The 12,885-nt window shown below is 40.4% G+C and overlaps 1 protein-coding gene across 3 annotated transcripts in view; it reads right to left on the bottom strand.

Moving 5' to 3' along the window:
* The window catches only part of LOC106744786 (PR domain zinc finger protein 16-like), a 44,032-nt gene that overhangs the window by 10,542 nt on the left and 20,605 nt on the right, over positions 1-12,885 (bottom strand). For all 3 annotated transcript variants that reach the window (XM_014619823.1, XM_014619822.1, XM_014619824.1), the window contains exons 4-5: positions 8,951-9,082; positions 6,686-6,812 (exon numbers count right to left, since the gene is read on the bottom strand). In XM_014619823.1, the coding sequence (XP_014475309.1) occupies positions 6,686-6,812; positions 8,951-9,082 (259 nt within the window). The remainder of the gene's footprint in view (positions 1-6,685; positions 6,813-8,950; positions 9,083-12,885) is intronic.

The following is a 12,885-nucleotide window of genomic DNA, read 5'->3' on the forward strand; positions in this document are numbered from 1 at the left end:
TCTTTGATAATATTGATTAACTGCTCTTTCGAACCTCTAATTCTACAGATTGAATTTTAATTCTACCTTTAACAACCTATTTTGACATTAAAATGTATAAACGGAAATTTAAGATATCATCAGCGTCAAAGTAGATATTTAATTATATTATTAGAATTGAAATTGAACCTATTTTGCTATCTTAACTCCTACTGTGTCCTAAAACCAAAAGTTTAACATAGAGCCAAAATTTCGACTCGGGATAATGAAGAATCTTGACCATGTATCTTGATTATGTATGAGGATAAAATAAAAAGAAAAACACATAAATTTATGTCTTTTATTTTCTAATTATTCGTGTTTTGTAATTGTGCGCGCCACATGAAACGACATTGACATGCATCTCTGTCGTTTTCGTTTTTTTTATAGAATAACTAGCCAGAGATAGAAGAAAGATAAAGAAGGAAGGAAGGAAAGAACGAAGTAACGTGTGAATGAAACGCGCCGCAGACCGTTTCCAAACCGTTTCTCCGAGATTAACGGAAACGGTTGAAGGTATTATGTTAATCTACCGCGCGGAGAAGCAGTATGAACGAAGTCACGTTGCGGAAAGTCAACAGGTGGGATCCACTGGCAACACCCCCCGCGTTCGTTCGAGTAGCAGTCAGTTGGCAGTTGCATGGGAAAAAGTAACGGAAATCAATGTTTCGGTCGCATCGTGACGACCACGGCACAAGGCCACGGAACTGTCGAATGTTGAACGAACGAATATTCCGAAATAAAATCCGTTCTCCTTCGTCTCTCGCGGCTTTCTGAATCTTTGTTCCTCCGCTAACAGCGCGGACTCGACGTTCCGAGGCAGGCCTACCGTTTCTCTCCCGACGAGACGAACGGGACAGGGGGAGATCGATATTCGCTCGCATCTTTCCGCAAAAATTTGTCGCACGCGACCGTAGCGATTTCGAATCAAACGTCAAATAAACGTGTCATTAGTCCGATGAATCAGATGGGGTTGCGTAAACGCGTCACACGCACCTCCCTGCCGCGCAGTACACCGCCACCCCCTCAGGGAAAAAGTGTCGCGTGCCCTTTTGTGCCCGCGGATACCCCTTTTTTCATCCCGAACCGTGCCCCCCTTTTTCTCGGTCGCCCCTGAAACCTGGTTATGCGCGTGTTAATCGACAATAGTTGGCTATAAATTATCCGCAGCCCTAATAGAGCTATCGGGAAACACGCGGCGAAAAGGAGAACGATACGGACGCGTTTTTCGGCCGCAAGAAAAACGGTGAAGGATGGCGGGAAAAACAAGCACCGCGGAGAATCACGGTCATAACTCACCGAGACCGCCCGCGGCAATTGCATTCTGCGATTTCGCCGCAGTGATTCGCCGATTCGCGGTGTGTCAGTGCGGAAAACATCTGGGAAAGGTGGTTAGCGTGCGTAATCGCGCGTCCGCAAGCGTTTCGTTGGATGCTTTCTTTCGACTTGACCGATTAGTATTAGCGAAATTGATTTTAGCACCTTTATACGTTTCTATTTTTCAATTGGTCGTTAAAATATCTTATTATCGTAATACAATTCTATTGCGTTATCCGAGAGGTATGAAGTGTTCGTATGAATTTCTTCGGTCAAAATGTAACGTAATCTTTGAATACTAAACGAAAACTTTATTCAACAAATTATTTGCCATTTTGTCGCGCCATTTTAACCCTTTTCTCAGGCAACCTTAAGATTCCCTCCTCGAAGAACTTGGCTGGCTTGGAGACAAAGAAGTCATACATATGGTTTTTTGCTGCCAACGATCGAACGTTTTTTTGTTCAAAGAATTTTGTAAAGACCAGAACAAGTGATAGTCTGATAGCGCAATGTCCGACGAATATGGTGAATGCGATAGAATATCCCAGCCAATCTCATACAACTTATTTCGAGCGACCAAAGATAGTGAGATCTGACGTTATCATAATGGAACATAACACCCTTTCTGTTCGCAAGTTCTGGCTGCTTTTGTTTCAGTTGTTGTTTATTCAAATTGTCCAATTGACTACGGTACGGTACTGAATTTATGGTTTTGTGGGAGCAGCTCATAATAAAGAATACTCTTGTAATATCACCAGATACAGAGCCTAATTTTCTTTGCATGGATATTTGGCTTTCGTGTTGTTTTTCGTGATTCGCCAACCTGAGCGTTTTCGCACAACGTTGTCGTGAACAATCACATTTTTCGTCGCCCGATTCGCACAATGCGTTTCAAAAATGGATCAGTTTCGTTATATTTGAGCAGCATATCGTAGATGGAAAATTGGACTTAAATTTGTTTCGAACGAATTGTGTGGAATTCAAATATCATGGCGAGAAACGTTTCCAAGTTTCATCAAATCGTCATGAATGGTACTTTTTGGAATGTTTAGTTTAGTTGCTAACAAAAGAAACGACAGTTATGAGATAAAAAGTCATAACTTGTTATCAGGCAGTAATGTAACGCTTACTTTTACCTTTTAAAAATTCTTATGGAAGAAGAACCTTCAATTTTTATTTGTTACCTCATTTTTAAATGCTATTAGCAATATTATATAATAGCTAGATTATATATTTTAAAATAGACAACACCATTTCTATTATCATTTAATATATAATGACCAGATAATGGCTAGATCACAAAACCGATCCTAGATTTTAGTGAACTTCGACTTGCGGCTATCATCGCATAAGTTACGTTTTGACAGTAACAGAGATATCATTTTCTCGTTAATGAACTTTAGTCTGATGTTTATTTAGTTACATGAACTGAGATTTGTTTTTTGTACACCAGTCTTTAGTTAAATAGCGCGTGCTTAGTACGCGTTTGCTCTGATCTAGTTATTATAAAAAATTAATTCTCTCATACTGAATTGAACGCGGCGCGTACGAGTGGAAAATAAATCCGCCAACGCGAACATATCCTGGAAATATGTACATACGTCCGAGATTGAATTGACATCCAATTCTCGATAGGAGGTTTACGCGCACCCCACGTAGGCGTGTTAAAACGACTCCTCGTGTGTCCTTCTCCGCTCCCCACTGCCCTCCCTCGTTCTCTATCTCTGTCCGCGGAAAAAAATGATCCGCCCGAGAGGGAGAGACGCGGCGCAGATGCCCCCTTAGCAAGGGTTGGAACAGAGCGCGCATCGTTTGTTTGACATCATTATTCCCGCTGCACGCACCAGCTTGTCGGAGATTCCCCCGTAAAAATGGCTCTACTTGGATTAACGGTGACGCCAGTAGCACTCCTGTGCCGTTTACAGTCGGTATTAATCTCCCTTAATGCGAAAAAGCGCTGTGCTCACCGAACAGAGAGCAGAGGTTTATCGAATCGGTGCCGACGCCGAGGAAATTTACCGATGATTTCTTAATAATAACGCAATGCTTCGTATATTGAAACAAATAAACAATAATAATTATTATAGTTTTAAAGTTTCGGAAAAAGAAAACCTCTTCCCCATTTTTCCGCGGATTTCTTTGGCTCCTTTTCCGAATGGAACAAAAATTTGTTTAAAAAAATTCACGTGTGTTCAGTTTAAATATGCCACGTTTACTTTTTTCTGTAAAAAGATAAGAAAAAAAAATACGCGGAAAAATGAGGAAAAAGCGGGTTTTTCTTCAACTTTTGAAACTATAATAATAATTAATGTACAAATATAAATATATATAATTTTTTTGGTTACAAAAGAATGAAGGAAGGAAAAGTAAACAACAGTACAGAGTATCTCGAATGATAGCGCGAAATTGGTTCAGTGGATCATTTGATCGCAAGTTCAACAGTCGTTTAGCAGAAATTGTCGTTTGTCGCCAAGGTCGTGATAGTTTCTTATTAATAAGGCTGATCGTCGGCTTTTTCCAGAGATGTCTAATCGAAGGGCAACCGCGTATAAACGGGACGGGACCGACTAATGAAAATTCTCCCTCATCGTTTCGCCGGCGGAAAATTTAATTACGAACGATTTCGTACAACAGCGTGTCTTCCGCGCACGCGGACGACGACGACGACGACACGTTTACGAGCACCCCGAAATTATGACGAAAAACTGTCGGCGAATTAGCCGTAGACTCTGCGACGGCGGAACTTCGACAATAAGCCCGGTTTTAATTACCGCGACATCTGGGTGTCGGCATATAAACCCTCCGGCCCTAATCCGGCCCTACCAAAGTCGTCATCCAGACTCTGACCATCGCGCAGAAGTTACAACCAGATAATTGTCGAGCAGTCAGGCACGTAGACGCTACCCTTCTTCGTTAAACGCCTCGAATATATTAACGGCACAATGGTCCGCATAATGAAATCCAACGATCGATTAGCTAAATTAAGCGGGTAGATTGAGTGTCCGAATATTTCGTGCGTCGGTGGCCGGTATTTGATCCGGCACTGACACCGCGAAGTGTCGGGAATTCTTCGCAGTAACCCACTCGAATGCCGAAATATATTTCGAAACAATCCGATTCATTAACCTTTTAAGACACAGTGTATATAACAATAATAATGTACATTAACTTGGGCTCCCCTAAACTTCCCTAAATTTGATCTGTTAGTAAAGTAATAGTTCCGTCGATATAACATTATCAATCCATCCTAAATGAAGTTGTTATTCTCCTTATCGTCCTAACTCGCGAAATAGTGTCTTTTCAGCTGATGACCGATATATGCAATCACATATAGGACAAAGTCGTCCACGCTCGGATTTATACAAAGTTATTTGTGAATAAACGTAAGTATATTTTATTCATGAAGATTTTGTCCGATGTTCTTCAACGATCAGGTTATAAACAAGCGGAAAATAAATCCTTTTTAAATAAAACAATTTCACTATTTTCTGCTTTCTATACTTTAAATGTCCAGTGTACATAATTACATACATTCAGAAAATCGTATTTCCCGACGACTGATTTTATTTGGACAACAAAATTTTTATCAGCAGCGTCCTTTGAGACGATCTTGTAAATCACAACATTTTACTCCGATAGAATCGACGTGTGGGCTTTAAAGAGTTAAAAATATAATAATAATTGATACATTAATAACACCGTCGAGCAAATTCAAATCGAATACATATCGTGTGTAATTTTACGCGTGATTTTAACGCTGTTTTACAAATATCTGAATAAGGACGCGTTACTTACTGTCCAGTAAAGAACAAAATGACGTGAAATTACCGCGACGCGATCGCGGCCCAAATATTTCGCGTTTCGATCGACAAGAAGGATGGTGCCTTCCTACAAAAGTCGGAGCGGCGCGCGCGCACCACACGGCGACATGTGACGCGGCGAACACGTCTATCTGCTGATAATCAGTGCTTATTAACGGACGGGGGTTAATACGGCAACGGCCGACCAGGTGAATCACGCCAAAGTCAAGGGTGCATGACGAGCCAGCGCGTGCATACAACGATCCACGATTTACCCTCTGCCCGCCCCCGATTCGTCGTTTCGGAAAACACCTGCCCTTGCCCTTCATTTGCGTTCGTACGCGTAATTGTACGCGCACGAGCCGCCGGCGTGCGCGATGCGTATCGGCACAGAAAGTCATAAACCCGTGCCGAAACGATCGTGACCGCCGATATATCTCGCCGGCCCAGTCCGAATATTATTTTGTATTCGCTTTTGTTTTTTCGATTTGCTTCTGATCTGAGCGTAATCCTTTCATGTGAAAAAACGGTTGCATTTCTATGTCTCTAGTTAAAATTTCAGTAATTCGGTCTGTTCGTTCGATAAATTGCGTGGAACAAAATTGCGATAGATCAACAGCGTTCTGAGGTACAACGTCGTTATTTAATTTACCGTGGTTTTTGTCAAACAGCAAAAATTTCAGCTTGATGAAGGTCAAAACAAGAACCGAACGTTTCGTTTTGGATACTCAATTTTTAAGAATATAATTTATGTTTCTTTAACGTATTTAACGTAGATAATAAAAAATATTGTATTAAAAACGGCCTATTGAAATTGTTGTATTACTTTAACATGAGTAATATGTTAAAAAATATACAAATATGTGTTAGATTAACATATTCACATTGTTAACATATTACTTTTTAACATATTCATCTTGTTAAAGTAACATAAAAAATTTAAGTTGATACTTTTGAACATAAAAATTTTTTTACTATATAATTGCGCTATTAATTTTCATTAGATATTTAAAAGTTCTATATATATTGGATCAATCAAAAAGTTCGATTCAATTTTTGAGTAATTTTTTATTTTAATTGTATTCTGTGAGAAGAAGACACATTCAAACACATACACACACACACATATACATACATAATATGTATACATTTGTCAATTATCTATCTAATTATAGATCTATCGATCTATAATTCTATGATCCTTCGTCAACGTTTTGCTAAGATTACAAAATATCAAGATATATTACAAGGTAGAATATGATCGCTTCAGCATTAAAATAGAATAAAGAAACGAACCGAACATGTTTATTTAGCAAGGTATACCTATTCTTTATTAGCTATTAAATCATTTTTCAATATTTGGGGCTCTATTGTGTTTACTTCATGAAATCTAGAGGAACCATTGTTGAAAACTGAAGTATATATAGTTGGATGAATCAATAAAAGACAGAAATCCTAAAGTCTTTCTCGCGACAAAAAGCGGTTTGAAGATATATATATATATAGAATATTGTCTAATTCTAGTTCTTTGTGTAACTAGACACACTCACCAGTCTCACGATCGCTCCTGTCTTCTGTCGTATTTTCGCCCAGCATGTCCTGCAGCTGAAGCGGCTCACGAAGACCCAAAAGAAGCTCTTCGCCGGTTGCGATGTCGCGAACGGCTTCGTACACCATCTGTGCCCATCGAGATAGATCTTCTGTAACGCTTAATCTTCGAATATCTTAACCGTGCGATGCTCCAAATAAAATTCCAAATAAAATTTAATCCTCAGTACACTATGATATGTTGTAATTTGAAGATAGAATAAGTTTTACTTTATTAAAATGAAAATGTTTCTCTTTATCTTTCAGAAGATTTCTAAGAAAGAATAAAAGTTGTGGAATATCTTCTTTACAAAAAACTAAAGTTCAAAAAGGAAATTCAACAATTGAAATTGTTCCCAATGGCTTCAATGTTATACCGAGGACCATAAATGCCTTGCAGATCGCGAAAAATTAATCGAGCGTCGTTTGCACGCGCGTTTTGGTTCCATTGGAAAATCTCCTTTCGCGTAATTTTCACACATGAGACTCCGTGGAGCCCAGTAACGTCGGGAAGCCATGAAACGATCTTTATAACGTCGTCACGGGGGCCCGAAGCATCATTACGATAGCGATTCTGCAGGGCACTGATAGAGAGAAAGAGAAAGTGCCGCGTCCCCCATTCCCACAGCGATTGCGAGAGGGCGTATAGGAAGTCAGCGAAACGACCCCGTGGGGTGACTTAATAACTAAACACCCTGTATACATGTAGCTTACGGCGCGCCCACAACATCGCGGATACCATGTGCCATGGTTCACAGAGAGAACAGAGAGAAAGAGAGAAAGAGGGAAAGACAGAAAGGGAGAAAGGGCCAAACGGACAGAAGCGTAAGGTCGACCCTAAATTGACACCGTGACCTGCATCGTTTCCGCTTATAACGTCTATTCGACGACCGATCGTATGTGAGCGCGCTTCACTCAATGACTCGATCGTCGAAAGCTCCTTTTAATTGTCTCTTTATTCAATGATTTGCCACCAAGATAACATTTCTGTCTTGGTTACAGGTCTTTTCATTTCTAGAAAAGACAGTTCTCGTCGAAGTGACGAGTCTCGATATTATTGGCAGTACCGATTTGCATTGTTGCGTCGTGATACCAATTGATTCTCGCTTCGCGTTGATTTGCATTGTACATAGCTGTAGGACTAGCAGAAATCATGTATTTCGACTAGTGGAGTGGTCCTCGACAATCGTGCGGCCTGCAAGGACTTTCACGCACGTGTCACGGGAAGTCAATCGCTCAAAAAGCGGATGGAACGTACGAAACAATAAGAGTCCCCTGCGAACCTGTTAGCGAGTTTTTTAACGAGCGATAACATATGCAGAATCAATTGAACACTGTGCTTGGCGCCGAATAACTATCGTTTCCTATTAACTGCAACTGTCGATCGAGTGTCAGTTGCGTGTAAACGTTTGTTAAATCGAGAGTGAGTCACCGAGTAGTTACCAAACGTCTACTTGGAGAGGGTTGTTTTGTTCATAACGGTACAACTCCCTCGTATCATCATCGTGAATAGGACACCACAGAGACTGTATTCTTTCCAATTAAAAGCAAAATCCCTGCGCATCTACCCTCCCTCTTGTTATCCTATAATAAAATAAATGAACTCTAAGGACAGATTCCTAATCGGATCTTATATTTAAGACCGTCTTAAATTCATCTTCAGATGTTTCGTAGCCAAAAAATGAACCGTACAGAAGATGAATTTAAGATGGTTTTAAATATAAGGTCAAACTACCGGCCTAAATAATTGATGATTTGCATTTGAAATATCTCCGAGTTATCGATAAAATTTTAACGCGAACTGATATTTCTCATATATGCCACGTATGTCATGAACCATTCTGATCGAAAGTGACGATTGCGAATGCCGATAATACTCACTTACGATATCGATATAATCGTCGCTCCTCGGTGAAATTATCTGATTAACAATCTCCACGCGTGTCATCGCGCCACAGAGTGAAACAAATTACGAAACAAGTGATCATTCACGCTGATTGGCTCGGTTATCGTATCTATTTTCTATTTTTACTGTTTGCTCCTCGCGTGATGTAATTGAATTAAATTGAAATTGGTCGGTCGCGCATAACAGAAAGAATACAACCTGCTTATCGTACATCGTGGATGTCCGCGCGAATCCGCTTATCGCGGATCACAACGGCGTAGGCGAAGTGTAACACCGACTTGGAGTTCTCGATCGCACCGGCTGATTAGCGAGTTTTCGTTACCTGGCCGCCGATGAGTACATGCCGCATGTTCACCGCGTGTGGGCTGGCGGTGCTGCGAATGTACTTCAGCCAATTGTTCGTCTCGTGCGACGCGTCCAGCCAGCCTCTTACTCCGCTGCCCGATATGCGAACCTGAAACACGCGTGATGTTTCGTGAAAATCGTAAGAAGCAACAATGAGAGATTCCGTCCGGCACAGATCGCGACATCCCGCGCTTTTCGTTTTATGAAAGTCGATAATGTGGTGAAAATATTACCTGTGCGTGAGACGTTACGGTAATCGGCATTCCCGAGTCGAAATTTTGATCCTACTTTCGATCTGAAAATTCCATCTGACGTCTACTTTGATACCTGAGCCTGTATATACCTCGTTTGATTCTATTTAATTTCTCAGATTGAAATTGTAGTTCTACTTTCCTCCTCAATATTCCATGTAAAGCCTACTTTGAAGCCTATGGGCACCTTCTTTTAATTCTATTTAAACTATAGCTTCCATTTAAAGTCTATAAATTCTACTTGGAGTTCACTGCTCCTACTGTAATACTTAATATTATGTAGTGTTCAATATTATAAAAATCATTTGACAATATTTATTTTTATTAACAAATCTTTACTGTTCGTAAGAAAAATTATTATTACATGAATTTTATAATATTACTAATTTATATATATATATTACATAATAATATTATACAATAATTCGAATATTACAAATTGTTAACATATTGTTAAGTTTAAATGAGAAATCCACCGTGAATCATTGATGATCTACGTGACAATAATGAACATATTAACTTAATGAAATTAAAAGGACAAGTTAGGTTCAAAGGACGTGGAGGGTTTTACGAGATTTTGCTGAGATCCTCTTTAAAACCTATAAGCGATATTTTGTGCGTTTTCTGTCTTTTTGAGACGCTAAGTAGGACTAAAGTTTCCATATAAATTAAACCTACATTGATCCTCCAGAATTTGCAGATGTTAAAAAATTCGGAAGTAGGTCCAAAATGTCGACTGGGGTTGCAATCTTTGGCATGAATCGCGATTATTACATTTTGTCGGTTTTTTCGTCTTAAGTGGTAAAAGCCGTTCGTTCCGCTCTTCTCCGCGTCACTCGCGCGGTAGAATCGCGCTCGCTCGCGCAACCGAGGACATAAATGAGAAAATACTTTTTCCATCGAGAAAGCGCGCCGACTTTCGGCCGGCGTGCACGTGCGCGAAACTACACGCAGACAGTGCGTATTTCCGGCGGCGAGACCGCAACGTTTCGGATTCGGAACATTGCATTTAACGGACTGTCGCTCATGGACACATCGGCCCACTCATCACCCTCGCATCTGCCCCGACTTCCCGCTCCGACAGCATCCAGCCGAGGCGTCCCTACTTTTAGGGCGAGACAAGTGATTTTTTTTTTCAATTGTCTACCGCGCTTTCCCGACGTCCCGCGACGCTTGACCGACCAAGCGTCTCACCCCGACGCGTCGACTTCGTTCCTACGGTCACCCCATTTGCCAACGGGAAGCTACGAACGTTTTCCTTGTCACCTCCTCGTCTTAAGTGGTAAACGCATTTTGCACTTTTCACCTCGCGGACCACATTGTACGCCTATTCGCGGAATTGTTTTGACCGTTTGTTACACATCTGACGGAGACGTTTCGATTCTTATCAGTGGGCGAGGTAAAGAACATATTTCTTTTTTCCACGATCTTTTTTTTCGGTTTCTTTCTACGGATTGGGAAAAAATGGGAAAAATTCCGAATTTTTTCATTTTTCCCCGTTTTTTCCCGGTTTCTTTCCGAGCAAAAATAGTAAAAGCGGCTTTTTTAAGCTATAGTTATTCATATTTTTCAAAAATAAAGTTATGCCGATAAATGAAGACATCTTCGGCAGGACGTGGCGCGAAAACATATTTCCAAATAAAGATGATGTTACAACCACTGGTCAGATTAAGACAGTTTTATGATCTTTGAATCTCATTAACATGTTTGTGTATTTTGCCACGCTTCATTTGAGGAACCCTCCACGCAGACCATCTTGTATCTTTTATATGATTGAGTAAAATAAATTAATTTGTTTATGTGAACATAGAAAGAAAGATAATCGCTGTCACAGAAATGTAACGCTGGTCTTCTCGGTTCGTCACACATTTGTGACGCGTGGCGGTGAATGTGTTGAACAAAGCAGATCATCGTTGTATCTAGTCATTAGTTAGCATTGAGTTCCGACGGTCAACTCACACCATCTATTGGTTGTAAGCATAACTATAGGTGTAACGATCAATAGAACTGTGAAGGTGGATAAAGTGTGTAGGTAGCACTCTACAGATAACTTCATTCAAAGAACGCCACGAACAATGAAGGATGTCTCCATTGAGAATTTCTAAAACACGGTCCATCCGTACTTGGGATATTTTTTGAAACAGCGCTTGGACATTTTTCGGATTCTTCCTTTTCATTCGTGACCGCACGTAAAATTCGACGTCCATTTTTTATTTCATCCAAGCCTTTTATTGCACAATCTTTACCAAAACACTGAATTAACTGCTACCTGCATTTTACAAAAGATTCATTCGTCCCTGTTTCTCTGACACTGAATGATTTGTGCATATTATCAAATCACAATCGAATTAGTAATTGTAAATCGAAAAGATTCACACCTTTGAATTAGTATATCGAGAAATAAAGATGAGCGCCAAGCGAAAATTTGTAATCATAATCGCTCCAAGTTGTCGCATTTAAAAAATACATTTACATCTGCGACTGTTGCGCGAGTCTTCCTCAAGCGTATCGCCTACCTTCGGTGTCGTCATCCCGAAGCGTCACTTTCGGTGTAGCGAGGCGGAGAAACTCGTAATAATTCACAATAGTACAACAGATAACAAGACAGGTTACCGCAGGGAATAAAAAGAAACCCATGCTGCACCATTCATCGGCGATAAAAATAGCTACTGGTATTACTTGGGGATCTCTTCAGAACTAAGGTGCGGAAATGAGCACAAACCCGCCAACCTTTACAATAGACCTTCTCACCAGGGCAAGATTAAGGCTCCACCGCCCGGTCTCGCCTATGACAAAGATGCGTCAACTCATTCTTCGGCACAGCAGTCGATTTTTCGCAAAGATTGTAATAAATTATATGTAGAAAGGAATAAGAAGAAGAATTCTACAGAAAAAAGATAACGTCAGACAGCGACTGCAATTAATATAATTTATATTTTACGGTCAGACATTCCGATTCTATTTTTCCGCTTTCTTTGAAAGAAATCCGACTACCTACCTCATGGTAAGTAGTGATACATGAATGCCGTCAAAACGTTGACAAAGAATTATTTAAAAAATGACTTTGTAATTATTTGTAATTATTTCCATTGAATTCGACAAAATTCAATTTCACTCGAAATTCGAACCGAACTTTGATTGACTCGATGCTACATTGAATTTCACCGAACGTAGTTATTGCTGTTTGTAAAAAAAAAAAAAAGAAAACTGCATGCGAGGTAGATGTGCTCCAGATAGACGCAAGATGGAACATATTTCTCTCGGCTATACGAATGCCTCGTCGACATTTGTCAGAAAATTGAGACGGATAGGACTGAGAAATTCGTCATTCTGGCTTTAACGACTCCGAGAGGGAAGTTGGCTTTGTCGGCGCACGCGGACATGTGCTAACAATTCGTGGGACAGATTTGTCTAGCCGTGAATCTCGGCCGTGATCGTGCCGCGTCACATTCTGCGAGCGCGGAACGGAAAATTATAATACCGTGAATCGTACGATCGCGAGCACACAAAACGTCTTAATAGGGCGTCCGGCGTCACAATAGGTATCTTTGTGACGTCGAAAATCTCGCGTCTCTATCCCGCGCGCACGAAAAGATCGATGCTCAGCGTACATAATTGACAAATTTGTTATTTAACGACAAGAATCTGAGCGGAGGATATC

Source organism: Dinoponera quadriceps, unplaced genomic scaffold, assembly GCF_001313825.1.
Source record: "Dinoponera quadriceps isolate SergipeBrazil2010 unplaced genomic scaffold, ASM131382v1 scaffold1471, whole genome shotgun sequence".
NCBI classification, from domain to species: domain Eukaryota; kingdom Metazoa; phylum Arthropoda; class Insecta; order Hymenoptera; family Formicidae; genus Dinoponera; species Dinoponera quadriceps.